General features: G+C 37.4%; 1 protein-coding gene and 1 pseudogene across 1 annotated transcript in view; both read left to right on the top strand.

Moving 5' to 3' along the window:
* Positions 1-23,535, top strand: part of FGF2 (fibroblast growth factor 2) — a 66,927-nt gene that overhangs the window by 26,761 nt on the left and 16,631 nt on the right. Inside the window, exon 2 of the mRNA XM_073237072.1 lies at positions 21,418-21,521. Coding sequence (XP_073093173.1) covers positions 21,418-21,521 — 104 coding nt within the window. The remainder of the gene's footprint in view (positions 1-21,417; positions 21,522-23,535) is intronic.
* Positions 414-16,136, top strand: LOC140849557 (ubiquitin-conjugating enzyme E2 D2 pseudogene; annotated as a pseudogene).

The following is a 23,535-nucleotide window of genomic DNA, read 5'->3' as shown; positions in this document are numbered from 1 at the left end:
ATTATAAGCATCAGGAATCATCTGATATCTACAGCTTTTGGAGCTTTGTGTTACACTTGCTTTCCTCCATAGCTCAGCTAGCCCAAACACTTCATTTTAGGTCATGGAGTATGAAATCCAGTAGAGGAGATATTGGAGAAATTGATTTTTGTTGGTTTTTATGGATGGAAGTTGCTGGTAACAGTCCTGTCTTTGGCGTAAAGCAGCTATACATTTTCAGTTTTTTTTATTGCAGAAATAAAATGGTATGGCTTAGAACTAAAGTAATTATGGCAAAGTTTTGGCATTTCAGACATTATATTGCATTTATCTTTAAGTTGTTTTAAATATTTTGTCATCATTGGCAGTTTTAAGTCCCATGATAAGAACAATTTCTTATATGATAAGAACATATAAGAAATGATACACAGAAAGATTTAATGGACTCATAAAGCCCTGTCCTGATTGAATAATACTGATGGAATTCATGAATTTCTAAGATCTTTTCCTCTCTTCCTTTCTATTTTTCTTTCTTTCATATTATGTCTAATACTAATCTGTGTAAACTGAGGAGTAACTAAGAATTTTAATGAACTGTCTGTCTAATGTTCTTATATATAAACTTTAACTAGCCAGTAGCATTGTGAAGAGAATGGAATGTGTAGTTTTGGGGTTCTTGAATGATACACAAAAGGAAATAATGAAAGTTTGATGAGAGGGGCTGTGTGAAGCGTGGTAGTCATATTTGTGTTTTGCTCACACACAAAAAAGAAAGGAATAAATAAATTTAGGAAACTTAGGTTGCTGATCTTTGTTATTCATTTGATTATTACGTTGAGTACTCCATACATGTACAAAGATTTAAAGTTTTTCATTTTTGGCATATGAGCTTCTTTTGTTACCCAGGTTCCTTTGTCAGTTATGTGTGCCTTAAAAAGTTTTGAGTGCCTGGTCTGCAGCATTAAATGGGATGATTCATAATAGAAGGAAAGAGACTAGTGGGGTATGCCTTGGGATTTAGTTGTCAGTTACTCAGGAATTTTAGTTCCAAGGAAACTACTAAACCTGACTCCGTTATTTTTTAACTCGAAAATGGTTCAAATTCTGTTGGAAAGCTGACACGCTCCGTCACTCAATTTTAAATTAAAAAGGTTATTTTGAATGAGTAAGAAATAAAAACGTGTGCAGTGTTCTGAGATTAAGATGTCTGGAACTTGAGTACACATCATGTGTGATATAATGAACCTTGAAATATAGTGTATTAGACAATTGCTTTCCAGTGATCTTAGTGTACCAAATTGAGAGTTTCTGTTTTCTTCAGTTTCACATTACTTAAATGAGAAGTAATACTGATGCTGGCTGAACTACAGAGAAACACGGTGCAGGCACCACCAGGACATCTGCCATGAGAGTGGATTTAGATCTGGGTTACAGGTGCATTTCTAGCTCCTAGATTAGTTCCTGACATATAAGAGACAACCGATACCATTTGTTTGAATGAATGAATGAATAAATAATAAACAGGGTAATAGATTGAGAAATTGTACAAGTTCTGTGTCTTCTTTCCAGTAAATAACATTTAGTTTATTTTCCTAGAGAATAGTGAGGCTATAAATTTATTTGCTGTAGGTGAAGAACCAGCCTCAGTATGGCAAGATGTTATATACACCATAAGTGACATATTTTTAAAAGATGCCCCTGCCCTCTCTTTGTAGGTCCTACTTGCCCTCTCCTGGATACGCTCATGTCCTTGATCAAGCTCAAGGTTTCATATAATAACTGCTATATACTTCCTTGAACCTCAGAGCGACAGAGAAGAAGCAGGTAGAGTAGAAGGCCAACATATTTGTTGATTACTGTGTACTAAAATTTATGTGGAGCGATGACTACTATCCTCTAATCTTCACTATATAGCCTGTGCAGTAGCAAGTGTTTTCCATTATGTAGGTGAGGAGGTAAGCTCAGTCAATAAATGGTGACGCCTGATCTCTGGAGTTGTTTTTTTTTCAATTACACGTTCTAATAGTTTGTGGTGGGTTGCAGAAACTCAGTTGATTTTTATATATTGTATCAAGCAGCTTTGCGGAATTATTTCCACAAGTTCATTTGTATTTTATTTTCATTTTTTAAAAACTTTTTATTTAGGAATATTTTAGGGCGGTGGCGGCGGCTGCTCGGACGGCAGCGCGTAAAGGGGCCGCCGCCGGGTGATGCGGTGGCCGCTGCGGCGGGCTCAGGAGCCGAGGGGCATCCCGCCAGACTGCGCTCCCGAGCGCCCTGTCTTCTCCGGCCGACCCGCGATCACCCGCCATCACCGAGGCGGCCTCGCGTCCCCTCGCCCCTTCCCCCGTCCCTCCCCTACCCCCGTCCCTGCCCCGGGGGCCACCGCCACCCGCTCCCCGCCCTGGCTCTGAAGAGAATCCACAGGCTTCAGCTTCCTCGTAGAATGGGGAATTAAATGACCCGGCATGAGACCCCCCAGCACAGTGCTCAGCAGGTCCTGTTGGAGATGGTATGTTCCATTGGCAAGGTACAATAATGGGGCCAAATGACGGTCCCTGTCAGGGTGGAGTGTTTTTCTTGACAATTCGTTTCCCAACAGATTACCCCTTCAAACCACCTAAGGTTGCATTTACAACAAGAATTTGTGACCCAAATATTAACAGTAATGGCAGCATTTGTCTTGATATTCTGCGATCACAGTGGTCTCCAGCACTACCTATTTCAAAAGTGCTCTTGTCCATCTGTTCTGTGATCCCAATCCAGACGATCCTGTAGTGCCTGAGATTGCACGGATCTACAAAACAGAGAAAAGTACAAGAGAATAGTTCAGGAATGGACTCAGAAGTATGCTATGTAATTAAATAAATTATTGGATAACCTCTATAAATAAAGATAGGGGAACTCTGAAAGAGAAGGTCCTTTTGATTTTCATTTGACTGCTTTCTATGAGCCCACGCGTCATCTTGCCCTGTGCACGTTTACCTGATACAGCAGTGCTGTGTGTTGTACATATGTGGAACAACTAACTAGAAATACTATACTTCTGTACCAACATTGCCTCCTAGCAGAGAAGTGTGTGTGTGACAAGCCAGTTCTCCAGGCGTAACCTAAATGTGAGACTAAAAGCTTTCCTTATTGACTTAAAGTTGGATAACGGCGAGGTGAGGGATGGTGGGTATGGTATGTGGTTGGGTGGGGAAGAAAAGCTCCACTGACCTGCAGGAGATTATTTTTAAGTGGAATCTTTTTAAACTCAAAACAGTTATGAAAAGCAAGGTGAAGAACTCGTGGCTGTTTCTGTATTCATTTTATTCCAACGGACCTACATTGTAGGTGAATGTTATGACAAACCAGACTAAACTCTACCCACATCCTATTTTTTAAGGTCTCAGTTTAACTGGTCAACATTTAAATGAATTGGAACTATTAGTACATAAAGTGTGATGGGCTTTGTTCCCAACACTTTTACATCTTCCCACCCCTTCAGCCTTCCTCCTCAGCCCCTCTTTCTCTGTTCCATATATATTCTTTGGTTTGTATGTGGTTTCTCAGTTAATACATAGCTAATAGCTCTTATTTTTCTTATCTCTTTAACTGCTTAGGTCTATCTGGGTGTAAGGGTGAAAATTCATTTGATGGAAATACTTGTGTATATATTTAAAGACCCAGTTGCTCCTCTGGAGTTCATACATTCAAGAATGATTAATCTGTGTAATAAACTGGTTACTACAGTCATTAAAAACAAAAACAAAAAAACTTTTTGTTTAAGAATATTTTAGATTTACTGAAGAGTTGCAAAGATTTTACAGAGAGCTCTCCTATACCCTTCACCAAGCATTCCCTAAGGTTAACTTCTTACATAATTGTGACACTTCTGTCAAAACTAGAAAAACTGATACTGGTACATTACTGTACAGACTTTATTTGGAGTCCACCACTTTTTCCTTTTTCTGTTCTAGTATCCAGTCCAGTATATCACATTGAATTTAGTCTCTTCCTTTTTAATAGAAAGTTGAAACCATCTGCAAATAATTATAGTTTTGTCCCTTAGTTTCCAAATTTGTTTATATTTGTGTGTGTGTGTGTGTATAGTGTAGGTATTAAGTGTGTATACACACACCTTTCTGCAGTGGCTTGGACTGACTACTCTTTTCCAGACTCCACTTATTCTATGTACTCTACTCCTCCCCTAAATGTTGCTGCTTCCCAGGATTTTGACCTTTTCCCTTTAGTTTGTGTCAGCTGCACACAGTTCTGGAGGATCTCTGTGGGTTAGGTACAGCCTGTGTGCCCAAGGCAGCCACTGTTTGCTACGATTACTAAATCCTATTTCGAGTATAGAATTCATTTTTGAGCTCCACATTTGTATAACCAGCTGTCTTCTGGATACCTTTATCTGGATTTCTGCAGACTCTCAGTATGTAACAAGAGAACGTATCACCTTGTCTTCTTTTGCCAACTTGTCCTACCTCCTGTACTTCCCATTTCAATAATTTCCCAGTTATCCAAGGTGGAGAGAAACTGGGACTCATTCTGGACTTCTCATTCCCTTCTTCCCTTCTTTCTCTCCTTCTTCCTTCTTTCCTTCCCTTCAATCTTCATATCTATTCCTGTTCATTCTGTTTCCTTCATTTCTCACACATGTATCAACTTTTCTCCATCCCAACTATTTCATTAATATTGAAATTCTCATTTGTTCATCCCTCTTCACACTATGACACTCCCTAACATAGTACTCAGAGCCTCTGGCCTCTTCTGCCTCCATTACCTGATGATGCCATCTCCCACAGCACACACAGTGCCCTACCTCTCTGTGCTAGCTGTGCTGAATTAGTTCATAATGTTCCTTGGATGTGCCATGCTTTCTCTCCCTTTCTCCTTTGGGTAAGGATGTTCTTGTTTTGTTCCTACTCTCCCTTCTCCTGACTGTCTTTTGCTGATTCCTTTGTTTCCCTTCAGTTGTCACTGCTTCCAGGATACCAGGATACTCTTCATCTCTCAGGCTGGATTAGATGACCATCTGAGCTCTAAAGGTAGCTTGTGTGTACTTCTGTGATGGTACCTATGGTATTGAGCTTGTTTAGTAATTTTCTCTATGCCCTGCTTCTCAACAATACTGTCTTCTTTTCTGAGGTCAGACACCAATGTTGTATTTTCCTTTGTGCTTGCTATTGCTTAGCACAGTATTTTACAAATAGCTGTTATTAATAAATGCTTATTAAATGGATGAATAAATGCATTCACTGTCCTTGGAAACACTGCTGTGACTGTTTCCCAAAACTGTATTCTTACACCAGGACAAACTTCTTGAAATGTCGACTTCCTTATTTATAAATGAGGAGGGTGCCCTGGATGATCTCGGAAGTCCTTTACAGCTCTAAAAAATTGGGTATTTATGATTTTAAGATTTATCATCCTTGAGGACACTTAAAAGAAAATGATGCAGATTCTGGAGGACATTCCAAAAAAGGAATTCCAAAATATTTTGAGCAATGGTGGTAACATTGAAAGAATATTTGGAATTTTGGTTATACTGTGTAACTAAACATGTCAGGTGCTAATGACCTTAACAATTGAACAGTTGAGTGGTTTACTTCCAGGGATCAGAGTTTCTGTTCCTCTGCTTACATACCTAAAATCATTTTAGAAAGCCTGGGTATATACTTGTTTCTGAAGATTTTCAAGTAAAACACAGCTATTTTCTTTTCTTTTTTCTTTTTTATTGGAATAAAGTTGATACACTATTATATTGGTTTCAGATGTACAACATAGTGACTCGAAGTTATATACATTTCTAGAAGCTTGCCACAGTATGTGTAGTTCCCCGTTAACATACCAATATATTACAAAATTATTGGTTATATTCTATAGGTTTATATTCTATAGGTTTATAGAATATGACCTTCCATTCCTATGACTAACTTATTTACAATTTGTAGATTGTACCTCTTTATCCCCTTCACCCTATTCCATCTATATCCCCACCCCCTTAAGATAGTTTTTAATGTTTTTCTTTTTTTCTTTCTTTTTTTTTTCTGGTATCATTAATCTACAATTACATGAGGAACATTACGTTTACTAGGCTTTCACCGAGTCCCCCCCCAAACCCCATTACAGTCACTGTCCATCAGTGTAGTAAGATGCTGTAGAGTCGCTATTGTCTTTTCCATGTTGCACAGTCCTCCCAATGCCTCCCCCCACATTATACATGCTAATCATAATGCCCCTTTACTTTTTCCCCCCTTTTCCTTCCCTTACTACCTATCCTCCCCAGTCCCTTTCCCTTTGGTGACTGTTAGTCCATTCTTGGGTTCTGTGAGTCTGCTGCCATTTTGTTCCTTCAGTTTTTTCTTTGTTCTTATACTCCACATATGAGTGAAATCATTTGGTATTTGTCTTTCTCCGCCTGGCTTATTTCACTGAGCATAATACCCTCTAGCTCCATCCAGGTTGTTGCAAATGTTAGGATTTGTTTTCTTCTTATGGCTGAATAATATTCCATTGTGTATATGTACCATATCTTCTTTATCCATTCATCTACTGATGGACCCTTAGGTTGCTTCCATTTCTTGGCTATTGTATGCGATAAACATAGGGTGCATCTGTCTTTTTCAAACTGGGCTGCTGTATTCTTAGGGTAAATTCCTAGAAGTGGAATTCCTGGGTCACATGGTATTAAAACACAGCTGTTTCTCATGGAGTTTGTAGATGGAATTTAAGATGTAATCGTATAATGATGGGACTAATTGACTAAGATATTATCTAGAGAAAGGATTAAAGATGGCAGCATGAGAGGTGAGACAGAGGTTTCCTCCTAAAACTGCATATAATACAAAAATATAATTAATACAACTAATCCTGAAAAAACAATAGGAAAGTGGACTGTGCCAGACTGCATATACCTGGAGAAAAGAGCAGAACTCACTGAACAGGGTAACATACCAAAGCTGTGGCCTGGTGGGACCCAAGCCCTTCCCCCACCCCATCTCACCAGCTGGAGGAAGAGAAAAGGAGTGGGGAAGGAGTGGAGACCTGGGACTGTTGAATATCTAATTCTGGAGATCTGCTCTGGGAACACAAACCTACATTTCATGGTGCTTTCATGATACACTCATAATTAGGGGATTGGAAAGCTAAGACTGGCAGAATTCCTGAAGAAACTGAGATTCCAGCCACTTCCAGAAAGCAGGGATCCATTTCCGGCTGCTCTGGGAAAAAAGAAAGGTGGGCAGTCTGAGAGGCTTCCTAACAAGGAAGCCCTTAGCAAGAGGGCTGCTAAAGAGGCAAGGATTGCACAGAGCTTCCTGTTCAGGAGAAAGGACAGGTAGACAAAATTGTCCGGGTGCACTCTGCCCACCAGGTTGGGAGCTTTCACAGTCTTCAGGTGCTCCAGCTCCCTGGCTGGCTACACAGCTCCAAAGACCCCCTCCATGATACGCAGCCTACTGAGCCTTTCTCCCGGCCAGCCCCACCTGGCTCACAAACCAGCAAACCCTGCCCTGGCGTTAGGCAAGTGAGAGGGAAGATCTGTCTACAGCAACTACAAATGCAAAGCATAGAGGATTATACCTGTGTGCTCGGCCCAATAGTTCAGGCAGTGGAGACAGGATAGCAGCCGGGAAGCAAGAAACAGCTCTTTCCTTCCCCCAGGCACCAATCCCACTCCCCTGTGACCCCCGACATTGCTCCAGGGGCTAAGCAGCTCCAGAGAGTAGAACTTCTGGACACTAGAGGGCGCCATACACAAATATGAAATGCCAAAGGAACCTGGTTCAGAGTAAAATTAAATATAACCCCAGAGAAAGATGATATGGACCTAATGACTCTTCCTGAAAGGGAGTTCAAAATTAAAATCGTTAACATGCTCATGGAGGTAGGAAAGATATTCAAGAACTCAGGAATGAATTCCAGTTGGAGATCCAGTCATTGAAGAGCACGATGGAGGGTATTAAAAGCAGACTGGATATGGTGGAGGAGACAATAAATGAAATAGAAACCAGAGAAGAGGAATACAAAGAAGCTGAGGCACAGAAAGAATAAAAGATCTCTAAGAATGAAAGAATATTGAGAGAACTGTGTGACCAATCCAAATGGAACGATATTTGCATTATAGGGGTACCAGAAGAAGAAGAGTGAGAGAAAGGGATAGAAAGTGTCTTTGAGGAGGTAATTGCTGAAAATTTTCCCAATCTGGGGAAGGAGATAGTCTCTCAAGCCATGGAGGTGCACAGACCTCCCAACACAAGAGACCCAAGGAAGACAACACCAAGACACATAGTAATTAAAATGGCAAAGATCAAGGAGAAGGACAGACTATTAAAAGCAACCAGAGAGAGAAATAAGATCATATACAAAGGAAAGCCCATCAGGCTAACATCAGACTTCTCAGTAGAAACCTTACAGGCCAGAAGGGAGTGGCATGATGTATTTAATGCAATGAAGCAGAAGGGCCTGGAACCAAGATTACGTTATTCGACAAGATTATCATTTAAATTTGAAGGAGGGATTAAACAATTTTCAGATAAGCAAAAGCTGAGAGAATTTACCTCCCACAAACCATCTCTTCAGTGTATTTTGGAGGGACAGCTATAGATGGAAGTGTTCCTAAGGTTTAATAGCTGTAACTAGAGGTAATAAAACCACAGTATAGAAAGTAGAACTAATTTGCTAATTACTAAGCAAATGTAAAATTAAATTAGCTATCCCGAAAGTCAATCAGGGATAAACAATGACTACAGAATATGATACCTAATATATAAAGAATGGAGGAGGAAGAAAAGGGAGGAGAAAAAGAAAAGAACCTTTAGATTGTGTTTGTAATAACATGCTAAGTGAGTTAAGTTAGACTCAGATAATAAGGAAGTTAACCTTGAACCTTTGGTAACTATGAATCTAAAGTCTGCAATGACAATAAGTACATACCTATTGATAATCACCCTGAATATAAATGGTCTGAATGCACCAATCAAAAGACAGAGAGTCACTGAAAGGATAAAAAAAACATGATGTTTACAAGATGCTGCTTACAAGAGACTCACTTTAAACCCAAAGACATACACATACTAAAAGTGAAGGGATGGAAAAAGATATTTCATGCAACTAATAGGGAGAAAAAAGCAGGAGTTTCAGTACTGTATCAGACAAAATAGACTTCAAAACAAAGAAAGTCACAAGAGACAAAGAAGGACATTATATAATGATAAAGAAGTCAGTCCAACAGGAAGATATAACCATTATAAATACCTATGCTCATAACACAGGAGCACCTACAGATGTAACACAAATAGGAACTGAATTAAAAGGGGAAATAGAATGCAATGCATTCATTCTAGGAGACTTCAACACTCCATTCACTCTGAAGGACAGATCGACCAGACAGAAAATAAGTAAGGACACAGAGGCACTGAACAGATGGACCTAACAGACATCTATAGAACTGTACACCCAAAAGCAGCAGAATACACATTCTTCTCAAGTCCACATGGAACATTTTCAAGAATAGATCATATACTAGACCACAAAAAGAGCCTCAGTAAATTCAAAAAGATTGAAATTGTACCAACCAGTTTCTCAGACCACAAAGGTATGAAACTAGAAACAAATTACAGAAATAAAATGAAAAATCCCACAAACACATGGAGGCTTCACAACGTGCACCTAAATAACCAATGGATCAATGGCCAAATAAAAACAGAGATAAAGCAATATATGGAGACAAATGACAACAATAATTCAACCCCGCAAAATGTGTGGAACGCAGCCAAGGCCATGCTGACAGGAAAGTATATTGCAATACAGGCCTACCTCAGGAAAGAAGAACAATCCCATATAAGCAGTCTAAACTCACAATTAATGAAACTAGAAAAAGAAGAAGAAAATGAGGCCCAAAATCAGTAGAAGGAGGGACATAATAAAGTTTGGAGCAGAAATAAATAAAATCGAGAAGAATAAAACAGAAATAATCAATGAAAGCAAGAGCTGGTTCTTTGAGAAAATAAACAAAATAGATTAACCCCTAGCCAGCTGTATCAAGAAAAAAAAGAGTCTACACCCATAAACAGAGTCAGAAATGAGAAAGGAAAAATCACTATGGACACCACAGAAATACAAGGAATTATGAGAGAATACTATGAAAAATTATATGCTAACAAACCTAGAATGTACAACTTTCTAGAAAAATACAACCTTCCAAGGCTGACCAAGGAAGAAACAGAAAATCTGAACAGACCAATTACCAGAAGTGAAATTGAACTGGTAATCAAAAAACTACCTAAGAACAAAACCCCTGGACCAGATGGCCTCACTGCTGAATTTTATCAAACATTTAGTGAAGACCTAATACCCATTCTCATTAAAGTTTTCCAAAAAATAGAAGACGAAGGAATACTCCCAAACTCATTCTATGAGGCCAGCATCACTCTAATACCAAAACCAGGCAAAGACACTACAAAAAAAGAAAATTACAGAACAATATCCCTTATGAACATAGATGCCAAAATACTCAACAAAATATTAGTGAACTAAATTAAAAAATAACATAAAAAAGATCATCTATCATAATCAGGTAGGATTTATTCCAGGGATGCAAGGATGGTACAACATTCGAAAATCCATCAACATCATCCACTACATCAACCAAAAGAAGGACAAAAACCACATAATTATCTCCATAGATGCTGAAAAAGCATTGGACAAAATTCAACATCCATTCATGATAAAAACTCTCAACAAAATGGGTATAAAGGGCAAGTACCTCAACATAATAAAGGCCATATATGACAAACCCACAGCAAACATTATACTTAACAGTGAGAAGCTGAAAGCTTTTCCTTAAAGATTGGGAACAAGACAGGGATGCCCACTCTCCCCAGTTCTATTCAACATAGTACTGGAGGTCCTTGCCACGGCAATCAGATAACACAAAGAAATAAAAGGCATCTAGATTGGCAAGGAAGAAGTTAAACAGTCCCTGTTTGCAGATGACATGATATTGTACATTAAAAACTCTCCAAAACTACTAGATCTAATATCTGGATTCAGCAGGATACAAAATTAATACACAGAAATCTGTGGCATTCCTATACACTAACAATGAACTAGCAGAGAGAGAAATCAGGAAAATAATTCAATTCACAATTGCATCAAAAAAAATAAAATACCTAGGAATAAACCTAACCAAGGAAGTGAAAGATCTGTACTCTTAAAAGTACAAGATACTCATGAGAGAAATGAAAGAAGATACCAATAAATGGAAACACATCCCATGCTCATGGTTAGGTAGAATTAATATTGTCAAAATTGCCATCCTGCCTAAAGCAATGTATAGATTCAATGCAATTCCTATAAAAATACCAACAGCATTCTTCAACGAGCTAGAGATAATCGTCCTAAAATTCATGAGGGACCACAAAAGACCATGAATAGCCAAAGCAATCCTGAGAAGGAAGAATAAAGCAGGGGGAATTATGCTCCCCAACTTCAAGCTTTACTACAAAGCCACAGTAATCAAGACAATTTGGTACTGGCACAAGAACAGACCCATAGACGAATGGAACAGACTAGAGAGACCTGATATTAACCCAAACATATATGGTCAATTAATATATGATAAAGGAGCTATGGACATACAGTGGGGAAATGACAGCCTCTTCAACAGCTGGTGTTGGCAAAACTGCACAGCTACATGCAAGAGAATGAAACTAGATTATTGTTTAACCCCATACACAAAAGTAAACTCGAAATGTTTTAAAGACTTGAAGGTAAGTCGTGAAACCATAAAACTCTTAGAAGACAACATAGGCAAACATCTCCTGAATATAAGCATGAGCAACTTCTTCCTGAACGCATCTCCTTGAGAAAGGTAAAGGAAAACAAAAATGAACCCATGGGACTACATCAAACTAAAAAGTTTCTGTATGGCAAAGAACACCATCAACAGAACAAAAAGGCATCCTACAGTATGGGAGAATATATTTGTAAATGACATATCTGACACGGGGTTAACATCCAAAATATATAAAGAACTTATATGCTTCAACAACCAAAAAGCAAATAACCTGATTAACAAGTTGGCAGAGGATATGAAGAGACAGTTTTCCAAAGAAGAAATTCAGATGGCCAACAGACACATGAAAAGATGCTCCATCTCACTAATCATCAGGGAAATGCAAATTAAAACCACAATGAGATATCACCTCACAGCAGTAAGGAAGGCCAGCATTGAAAAGACTAAGAACAACAAATGCTGGTGAGGATGTGGAGAAAAGGGAACCCTCCTACACTGCTGGTGGGAATGCAAGCTAGTTCAACCATTGTGGAAAGCAATATGGAGGTTCCTCAAAAAACTAAAAATAGAAATACCATTTGACCTGGGAATCCCACTCCTTGGAATCTACCCAAAGAATACAACTTCTCAGATTCAAAAAGACATATGCACCCCTATGTTTTTCACGGCACTTTTTACAATAGCCAAGATACGGAAGCAACCTAAGTGTCCATCAGTAGATGAATGGATAAAGAAGATATGGTACATATACACAATGGAATACTATTCAGCTATAAGAAAGAAACAAATCCTACCATTTGCAACAACATGGATGGAGCTGGAGTACATTATGCTTAGTGAAATAAGCCAGGCAGAGAAAGACAAATGCCAAATGATTTCCCTCATTTGTGGAGTATAACAACGAAGCAAAACTGAAGGAACAAAATGGCAGCAGACTCAGAGACTCCAAGAAGGAACTAGTGGTTACTAAGTGGGAGGGGTGTGGGACGGCGGTGAGGTGGGAGAGAGAAGCGGATTGAGGGGTATTATGTTTAGTACACATGGTATGGGGGATCACGGGGAGAACAGTGTAGCACAAAGAAGGCACATAGTGAATCTGTGGCATCTTGCTGCACTGATGGACAGTGACTGCATTGGGGTCTGGGTGGGGACTTGATAATATGGGTAGATGTAGTAACCACATTGTTTTTTCATGTGAAACCTTCATAAGAGTGTATACCAATCATACCTTAATGAAAATTAAAAGAAAAAAATCTTACCTAATGAGATTGTTACTTTTATGGTTTACAGCTTTTGTTTTTATGCTACCACAGAAAAAAAAGTTGAATTTTAAGTTTGAATAACACACTATGTATTTTTCCAGGCTCATCTGTTACTGGATTTAATATCAACATTAGACAGCCACCTGAAGTCTCTGTTAATCAGAGTTGTTGGGTAGTCTCCTGCTTGCTGAAATAACTTGTTAAAATCAGTGTCCAAGAGTTTAGAAAGGTCTTTTAGTGTAGTCTTTTGTTCTTCATTTAAAAATTTTCTAAAATGTAAAATAAAACATAGATACAACAAACCACATAAAAGAAATGTTTACTTTAATAAATTATTACTAGGTGAACATTCTTCTGTCACGTAGGTCAGAGAACAACTTTGCCAGCCACCCTGCCTCCCCAGTAAAAGCAGACTTTTACCACATCTTTGCATTTCTTAAGAATTTCATCACAGCAATGAGCACCCTTAAGTATTCTACTTTACTTTTGCCTTCTAAACTAAATGAATTTTAAGCATTTTGTAGGTTCAGGCCCTCCCTCCACCCTGTTTTCTTCTTGTAATTGATTGTTGGGGAAATTGGGTTATAGGACCTCTGCAGTTTCTCAGTCTGGATTCTGCTGATAGCTCTCGCTGTCTAGGACTCGGCTCTTTAGTACCACTGTGGCTGTTGCATGTCTCAGTCCTGCGATGGCATTCTACCTGGAATATCATCCCTCCTTGTCTCTTTACCCAGTACCTTGTTCATGAGATTATCTCCTACTGATCTTTTGAAATGTAGCTCACACCTAGCACATCTCCACCAGAAAGATTCCCTGCCTTTCCATCTGGTAGGAGTTGTGTTCTTTTCTGTAGTCTCAGAGCAGCTGGATAGAACTCTACTGTGACACCTAGGACATGGCTGTGGTTGTTTCTTTTTCTATTTTTCTTTTGCATGAGATGCTTTCATCACTGAACCTTCACCAGATACTTTTATGTACCTAGCGCTGTGCAAATGCTGGGGCACACAGATGGGTTAGGAAGGTACAGCCCCTTGCCCCTGTTGGGCAGGGACAGACAAACTTGGTGTACAGTCCTCAGTGGAGGAAGCAGGATAATAGGAAAGCATAGAGGAGAGGGTTTCTATCTGAACTGAGGGGAATGAGGAATGACCACTGAAGGTTCTCCAGACTAGATTATAATTCTAAGTCTAGCTTAGTGTGTGTCACAGAATAGCTAATTATTATCCAACAAAAAGGAATGTTCTATTTTATGGTCATTTATGAAGCACTTTTTAAGTGACAGGCTTCCTATTACCATGGAGAAAATATCTTTGTTGCCTTTTATGATAGCTATGGCAAAATGCTTTTAATGTGTTTGACTAAAACCTGGATTGAAGTAGTAAAGTAGGGTTTAGTTTTTATATATAGTGAAAACCAAGGTTTCAACATTTATATGAGTATAAAAATATAAATTAATATTTTACTATTTCTGGAAACTAGGCTGAGGATAATAGCTTCTCTAGCAGAAAGGAAAGGATCATTTTTATGGTTCAGAAGAGTTGATGATTACATCATCCTCAATTTCTCAGAATAACTTTTTTGCCACCTTGTCTGTTTATTGCATTTGTTTTATTTCCTGAAAAGTGTGGAAAATTTTACAATGTACTCTCTATTTGGAAATTTATTCCCTATCTTGAAGTACTTAATTTTTAAAACTACTCCTTTAAAAAGACCCTGTTCTCCTTCTCACACCCAACAAATGACATGTCTTTGGCTTATGCTCTTGCTATGTCATAAGATTCAGTGGCTTTGCTTATTAAGTATTCTAAATCTCAAGTATGATTATTCTGTTGTATTCTTCCTTTCCATGAAGCCAGTCCAACATGGAACAATGACAACTAAAAGGCTAATGTGAATGTAACTGGATGTAATTTCTCTGGACTGTCCTGTCCAGTGTCCTTGAGTCCTGGCTGAGATTTCACATGGTATAGAATCTGCCAAGTATCTCAAGGGCTCTATCTGGAGCAGTAACACAATTTTTATACCTGTTTATAGACGAAAGATTTGTGTCTCCCCAAACTCGTATGTTAAAATCCTAACCCCCAGTATGATGGTATTTAAGAGGTGGGGCTTTTGGGAGGTGATTAGGTCATGATGGTGGAGCCCTCATGTATGGGATCTGTGTCCTTATCAAAGAGACCTTATAGAGCTGCCTCGCCCCTTCAGCCCCATGAGGACACAGAGAAAATGTGAATGTGGAAAAGGGCCCTCAAAGACACTGAATCTAGCAGCACCTTGATCTTGGATGCCTCAGCCTCCATAACTGAGAGAAATAAATGTTTGTCACTTACACCTAGTGTATGGTATTTTTGTTACAGCAGCCTGAATGGTCAAGGACAACACCCGTCAATGCATTGTTACCCAAACTTCACACTAATTGCCTAATGAACTGCCTTTCATTACTTTTTGTTCTTTTATAACCCGAAATCTTTTTATTAAAGAATTTTTCAAATATATACCAAAATAGAAAGACCAGTATAATGTACCGCATGTATCATCACCTAGTTTCTGTAGTTTATCATCACATGATGAATCTTATTTCTTCTATACCTTTGCTGGCTCGTTTTCCCACTCTGTACTGTTGGATTATGTTGAAGTATATCCTAGACATCATATCATCCAATCATTTAAAAATGATTATATAAGTGATATGTATGTATTAGTACGTAGTAGATACGGAAATGATTAATATGTATCTCTAAAACATGAAGACTTAAAAAAAATAACCATTCCATTCTCATGCCTAAAAATTAAAAAATTCCTTTAGGAACATAAAATATCCAGTTAGTGTTAAGATTTTCCCTTTGGTCTTATAATTTTTTTTTTAACAATTGGTTTGCTTTAATCAGGATTCAGACAAGGTTCACTCATTGCTTTTGACTGATATGTCTCTTATGTCTGTCTTAATTGAGAAATTTTCTCTCCCTCTTGGAACACATGAATGGAATTATTTTCAAAGTTGTGTCTAACATGGCACACACTTGGTATTTATTCTAGATTATTTAAAAATTCTTTCAGTGCTAACATTGCTATGTTCTTACCATACATAAAAAGTAACATATCTTCAACTGAGAAAAAAATCTTAAATATCAAAAAGTATATGAAAGGTAAAATATTATTTCTCTTTCATTACCCCAAAGTAACTAAATTCTTCTGGATTATTTTCTACTAGTCTGTATATTCTCAAGTGTACACTTTTTTCACACTAAATATTCCCTTTGATATTACTTTAACTTGCTCTTCTTTTTCTAGTTTTTAAGATAAAGGCTTAGATTTTCAAAATTTTTTTTTCTAATATAAACACTTAAAGCTATAGCTTTCTCTTTAAACATGTTGAGTTTTTATTATCATACAATTAGAAATATTTTCTAATTTCCCTTGTGATTTCTTTGATCTGTGTTTTGTTTGTAAATGTATTGCTTAATCTCCAACTATTTGGGGGATTCTCTGAATATCTTGTTACTAATTTTTAAGCTAATACTCTGTGTTATTTCAATCCTTTTTAATGTGTTGAGATCTGTTTTATGGCATGTATATAATCTATTCTTTGGAGTATTCCTTGTAAAGAATATATATTGTAAAGGTATTGGGTGTAGTTATCTGTGTCAATTTGGGAATACCCACATGCAAAACAATGAAGTTAGGCCTTCATATCACATAGAGAAATGAACTCAATATGGATCAACACATAAACAGACAAGGTAAAAATAGAACTCTTAAGAGAAAAGCAGAAGTGTAAATCTTCATGACCTTGGATTAGGCAATGGTTTCTTAGATATGATATCAAAAGCACAAATAATGAAAGAACAAAATTAATAAATTGAATTTCATGAAAACTAAAAATGTTTATGCTTTAAAGGATAACATAATGAGAGTGAGAGACAACCCACAGGATGGGAGAAAATGGAAAATGTTTGCAAATCAGCTATCTAATATATATATAGAATATATAAAGAACTCATACAACTCAATGATAAAAAGGCAATCTACTTAAAAATTATGCCAACAATCCGAATAAACATTTCTCTAAAGATATGCAACTAGCCAATAAGCACATAAAAAGATGCTCATCCTTACTTGTCAGAAAAATGCACATCAGAACTATGAGAAATCACTGCACTTTTCACTGGGGTGGTTAATAAAACTAACGTGTGGTCCAGATGTGGAGAAGGTAGGGCCCTCAATTTCTAGTGGGAATATAAAGTTGTTGTTTTGGAAACAGTTTGACACTTCCTGAAATGATTAACCATAGAGTTAGCATATGACCCAGTAATTTGACTTCCCAGTATATACCCAAGATAAATGAAATATGTGTCTACAAAAAATCTTGCCTGTGAATGTTCACTGGAACATTATTCATATAGCCCCAAAGTGGAAATAAAGAAATAAACCAGATGTCCATCAGCTGATGGATGGGTAAAACAAATATGGTCTATTCAATGGAATATTTTTGGCAATGAAAAGTAATGAGCTACTGGTACATGGCTACAACATGGATGAACCTTGAAAACTTTATGCTAAGTGAAAGAAGCCAGTCATGTAAAACCACATATTGTATAACCCTATTTTTAGGAAATATCTAGAACAGGCAAATATAGAGCTAGGAAGTAAGTAAGCGGTAGCCTAGGGTTGGGAATGGGGGTATTGGGGATATGGGAGGTGAATGCTAAAGGGTATGGGATAATGAAGATGTTTTAAAATTGATGGTGGTGATGGTTGCACAGCTCTTGAATATACTAAAACCATTGATTTTTATGTACACTTTAAATGAATTGTATCATATATGAATTTTATTTCAGACTGTTAAAAAACAAAAGAACCAAAAAAAAAAAGGGAACCAGGGGCACCAGCTGTTCAGGACAAGAGTCCTTGATATTACTTAACATCATAGTGACTTTGGAAAAAGAGCTTATTTGCTGGAGTTAATTGATTTGAACAATTCAAGTCCATTCAGCAAATAGCCGTAGGATGGCTTACCATACTGGCAGTGTTAATTTTTTGGCATAGTTTTCAAATGACTATAATGGTAGGAGGAGAATAAAGTCTCAGGGGAATGAAACCTACCTGATCTTTAAAAAAAAGGTAAAGTTAGTTGATAATGTTATTCATATATTCCATATTCTTACTGATTTCTTTGGTTAATTTTTGCTTCAGATATTTTATAGTTCTGTTAGATGCTACAAATTTAATATTATTATATCTTCTTGATGTATCTGACCCTTTTATCATCATGAAGTAACCCTGTTCGTCTCCAGTTATCCTGTTTGCCTTGAAGTCTACATCATCAGATACTAATAGAGCCATACTGCATTCCTATATTTAGCGTGTGGATTTTATATTTTTTCCACATTTTTACTTTCAATTTGCCTGTATCTTTGTATTTAAAGTGCTTTTTTTTTTATAAACAACATAGTTGGGTTTTGCTTTTTTGTGTTGTTGACAATTTTTTTCCTCTAAGTGGACTGTTGAGTTCATTTACATTTACTGTAATTATTGATATGTTTGGGTTTAACCTGCCGTCTTGTAATTTGTTTTCTAATTTACCTGTCTGTTCTTTGTCTTTCTGTGTTTCCTTTCCTGCCTTCTTTTAGGTTGAGTAGTTTTCATATTGTATTTTGCCTTATAGCTCAGCTGCCAACTGTTAGGGTAGGTTATAACCTTGCTCTTGATCTCGACCCCTGGCTTTCTTTGTCTTGGAAGAGCTCTTTTCATTCTGCATTCCATTTGCTGACTGCTCAGTGCTTCTCAGAGGGATAACTCTCAGCTCTGTCCTGCTCCCAGCCTTCAGTGAACTGCTGCTTTGTACTCAACAAAGGCCTGAGGTACTTCAGGAGGATCCCTCAGCCCCTGTTCTGTCCTAGCCTTTGGTGTGTGGTGGTTGTGTATTAGGTGCAAGTTCTGTGGGAAAGAACTGGGAGGTGGATATGGATTTGCTCTTTGATTAGGGCTCCTCAGAATTCTAATTCTTCACATTAGCAGCTGTTACATTTTGTAAAAGTTCAGCTGGTTTCTCCATACCCCTGTTTTTGGCAGGTTTGTTCTTCCTGTCAGAAATGAAAGCTACTTGTCCCCTCTTTGTGTGTGGAATTCAGTTCATTTAGGTTTCTTTGCATCTCATCTCTGATGGGTTTTTGAAGAAAATCTATGATTTTGTGGCTTATCCAGCTTCTTATTTAGGATCCAGTTAGTTTTATTAAGTTTATATTTTTATAATTACATGGCAATGGAAACACTTTTTAAATGGCATCTAGATGAGAGTTTATTTTTAGTGCCTTATTGAACAACACTCTCCTAGAGTGGAATAACAAGAAGTCTGTAAAAGGTCAGTGAATAAAAGAATGTGACATTTACTTGGGGTGTTGAATCACTGGTATTGGTCACACATTAGTATCCATCTGTGACCATTAATGCATATTTATAAGAAGGTAGGCTAGAGCAAGGCTGCAGTTTATTAACAGGGTACTGAAAGAAAGTGTAGTGACTGATTATGCAGCCTTGCCTCATGAGCATTTATATTGCCTTTTGAGTTAAAAGAGATACAAATGAATTTATAATTAATATGGCTTATCTAGATCAGAGCTGTATATGGGGATGTGTACAGGGATTTGATAATCGTTAAGATAGTTTTGGTTATGTTTGTTAAAAATAAAGCTTATTTTCTATATTTCCCCATAATTGAAGATGATTTTATATTATTTGATTAGTTTTTATGTTTTGATTATATTCCTTTTACTGCATTTGTTATTTCTTTCAAGATTTTATAGAAGAATTTCATCTGGTAACCACAGACTTACATAATGTGCTCTCTGGACCCCAGGGGTAACTGGTACACAGAGGACAATCAGACATTAACTATCCAACCAGTGTCTTTAAGAAATGTACATTCTCAAACATTCATAAAGTAGTGAGACTACAGTAATGAACACCCATGCTTTTAAGAACTATTGACATAGGTTAATCACTCTTGTTTTATTTTCCCACCCACTTTATTAGAAAATGATTAATTGACTGACTGCTGGAATAATTTAAAGTTAGACCTATATGTTTTATCTTGTTTTACCTGTGTTTCTCTGATAGGAAAACTTTTGAACAGAATTATTACAACATAATCATATCTAACGAAGTTAATAGTAATTCCAGAATCTTTCAAACATTGCTTTTTCATGCTGTTTCCCTAGCTACCTGGAAACACCTGGGAAAATTAAATTTACATTATGTTTCTAATGTTATCCATTATGCTGATCTCTAAAGTTCTGAATATTCACCACTGTTTTCTGTTGCTCTTGAGGGTGTCCTAGATATATTCATAGGCCGTACAATGGCCTTGAGTCCCTTGTGGTGACTTACAGTGCAGGTTATGAGAAGCAGATTTCCAAGAAATTTGGCGTTAAAGAGTTAACTTGGCTTAACCAAGAATTTGCTAAATTTATTTGGCCTCAGAACCTTTTCTTTAGGTAACCTTTGTTATGAAAAATACCTTTTGGGGAATACTGTTCTAGGCAGGAGAATGCTTCCTCTGAATAGCAAAATAGAAATTTTAAACTTCATTTTTATTTGAATTAATTAAATGGTTATTTGTCCATGTGGCATTATCATCATAATCATGTAGTATCTTATTTTTGGTTTTCCTACAATTCGCTTAATAATTGATAATGTAGTATAATAGGTCATCCTTTTCAGGGTCTCACATTCTGAAAATCTGACATCACACTGTATAAGCAAATTAAGTATAAGCAATTTGCCTTCTTACTAGTTAGATATTTGCAAAAAGAAAAACAGTTATACATCACAATCCCTCCTTAAGGACAGGTGAATGCGTTGGTATTGTATTGCAGGGGAAACTAGAAATAAGATACTTAGAAATTCAAGGACATAGAAACCAAAAGATAATGGTGAAGCATTAGATCTTATTTTATTTGTAAAGAATTGGTTAAAAATAACATATAAAGAGTTTACACTTAGTAGTGTGGAAATTCTTACAAGTGGTTTACATTTTTTATGTAAAACACATTAAAAAAAATTAAGCACTTAACAGGGCCAAATAGAAGATAATTGCACATCAAAGGAAAAAATGCTCCCTGTGTCAGTCTCCTCTGCTCACTGACTCCGAAGTGAGGGGGAGTAGAGGCTCTAGTGGCACTTGTGCTCTGTGGCTCTGCCTGTAATCCTCTCTCTTGTAGGATTTTACTGGCATCAGCCCCTGGCCCTCTGCCCCTATCTTGTCACTCCTCCAGAGCAGATTAGCTGGTTGCTCAGGTATTTCTTGGCTCTATACGGCCTGAATGTGTAGACAGCTCTTTTTTCTATGATGCTGAAAAGGTAATTCCCCACCCCCCCAATTACTTACAGTCAAACTACAACTTCAAGCAGAAGAGAGAGGAGTTGTGTCTATCAAAGGAGTGTGTGCGAACCGGTATCTTGCTATGAAGGAAGATGGAAGACTACTGGCCTCGGTAAGTAAAGATTTGTTTCTGAAATTTTTTTCTTTGTTAGCTTTTATTGCTGTTAATTTGCTAGTATTGGTATTTATTAAATCTTTATGAAGAGTTTTACAAGTATTCTATCATTTCATCTTCATATTCACCCCATAATATGAAACTGAAGTTCTGAGGAAGTGATAAGATAACTCAGAAAACAGCTCATGTGCGGTAGAACCTGGGTAGGACTGGAGGCAGTCTTGACTCCTGAGCATAAGCTGTAATCACTGCAGTTTAGCACCTTCTCTGCAAAGCTATTAAACTAGTTTTAAAAAAATTCCTTATATTGGGCAGGTGTTTGAAGATCAGTGGGATGAACATATAAAATTTTGAATATCAGTTTTTAAATTTCCTCTTTCAAATCTGACATACTAAATACTAGTTGAGAATGTAGGCTTCTAATGTAGGTACAAATGCTGGCTTTGCAACCTCTTAGCAGTGTGGTCGTAGGCAAATTTTTCTGAGTAAGTTCCTTTATGTGTAAAATGAAGACAAAAATGATCCTATCTTAGAGCATTTTTGTGAGGACTAAATGAGATGATTTACATCAAAGGCCAAAATCAGGGTTTAATATCATTACTTCCTCCTGTATTGTTTCTTATTTACGTATTAGCTCATTCAGGAGAGGGACTTCTCTTTTATCAGCTAGTCAAGGGTCCTAGCTCCTGGCTAGTATTCTTTCCACTAGCACAGTCAACTCTACCATTATTATACCCAGGATTGCATGCCTGTTGAGCAGATGCAGTGTGTGGGGGGGATGGTGCAGGGAAATAAGAGGCACAAACCCAGTTCTGACTCGTTGGGGGAGTAGGTGGGCATGTGGTGGTACATATACAAACCACAGCCCTAATACCAACACCAAGAGCCAATCAGAACCTCTCTAGAACACCTCACAAAAGAGATCTAATAGTACTCAGCAGTTGTGGTGTTTTGAACTGTGCAAATGGGTTTTGAAAATTTTTCTATGTGAAGACCTTTGGGTTTCTGAAGGTACTAATACAGACTTACAGAGAAAGAATATTTTATCCATATGACCTGTTGTCTGACAAAGATATTTATGTTGATATTATCAATTTATATAATTTTTGCAGAATAAATAAGTCCGGGTATAGTGGCCCATTGTTTTAGCTGAATAAATTTTAGAATCCTCTTCAATAATAACCAACACTTACTGAATGTGCCAGATGCTATACTAGGCGTCAGGGTTCTAAACTGAATACAAAATGATCTGTGCCCTTAATGAGTCACAATCCTGGGAAGGCGGAATGTAAATTAATATGTGTAATAGAGTTTTGATGTGCTCCTTCTATATGTTGCATATTGGAAAGGAAGAAGAAGTATTATGATATAGGAAGTAATATAGGAAAGGGAGTGATTAAACTTGTCTAGATTGGGGAAGATGACCTATAAATAGGATTTTCAGTGATATAGAGGAAGGAGTTCTTTAGGCAGTTCTAGAGCAGAAGGAGTGGAGGTGAGAGTATTAGATCATTCTGGGACATAGCACATGCAAAGGCATGGATTCAGAAAGCTTACTAGGTGTATCTCTAGAATTACAAGTAACTCACTACTGCTGGAGTGTAAAGTACAAAGGAAGTATAAAGTGGAAGGAAACAGATAAGGCTGGAGAGAGAGACTGCTTGCTAACATGCCTTGCGTACCATGCTGCTATAAACAGTGGAAAGCCAAGAAGAGTTTTAAGAGGAGACACAGTAGAATTTGAATTTGACAAAGATCATTCTGGCAGCACTGTAAGGATGGATTTGAGGGGGCCAAGACTAGTAGAGATAGACCAGTTAGAAGGCCATCCATTGAAATAACCAAAGCAAGTGATGATGAGAACTGGCTATAACAGGACAGAGAGGATGAGTAAAGGCTAGATTGATGAGATTGATGAGATTTAGGAATGAAGTAGAGGGAAAGTCAAAGGTCACTCCTATGTTTCTGGTTTGGATGGGAAGGTAAATGAGAAAGGGGAAAGAGCAAGGTC

The sequence above is a fragment of the Manis javanica genome, chromosome 5, assembly GCF_040802235.1.
Source record: "Manis javanica isolate MJ-LG chromosome 5, MJ_LKY, whole genome shotgun sequence".
Taxonomy (NCBI): Eukaryota; Metazoa; Chordata; class Mammalia; order Pholidota; family Manidae; genus Manis; species Manis javanica.
The sequence above is the reverse complement of the archived record's forward strand: the minus strand, read 5'-3'. Positions and strand labels throughout refer to the sequence as shown.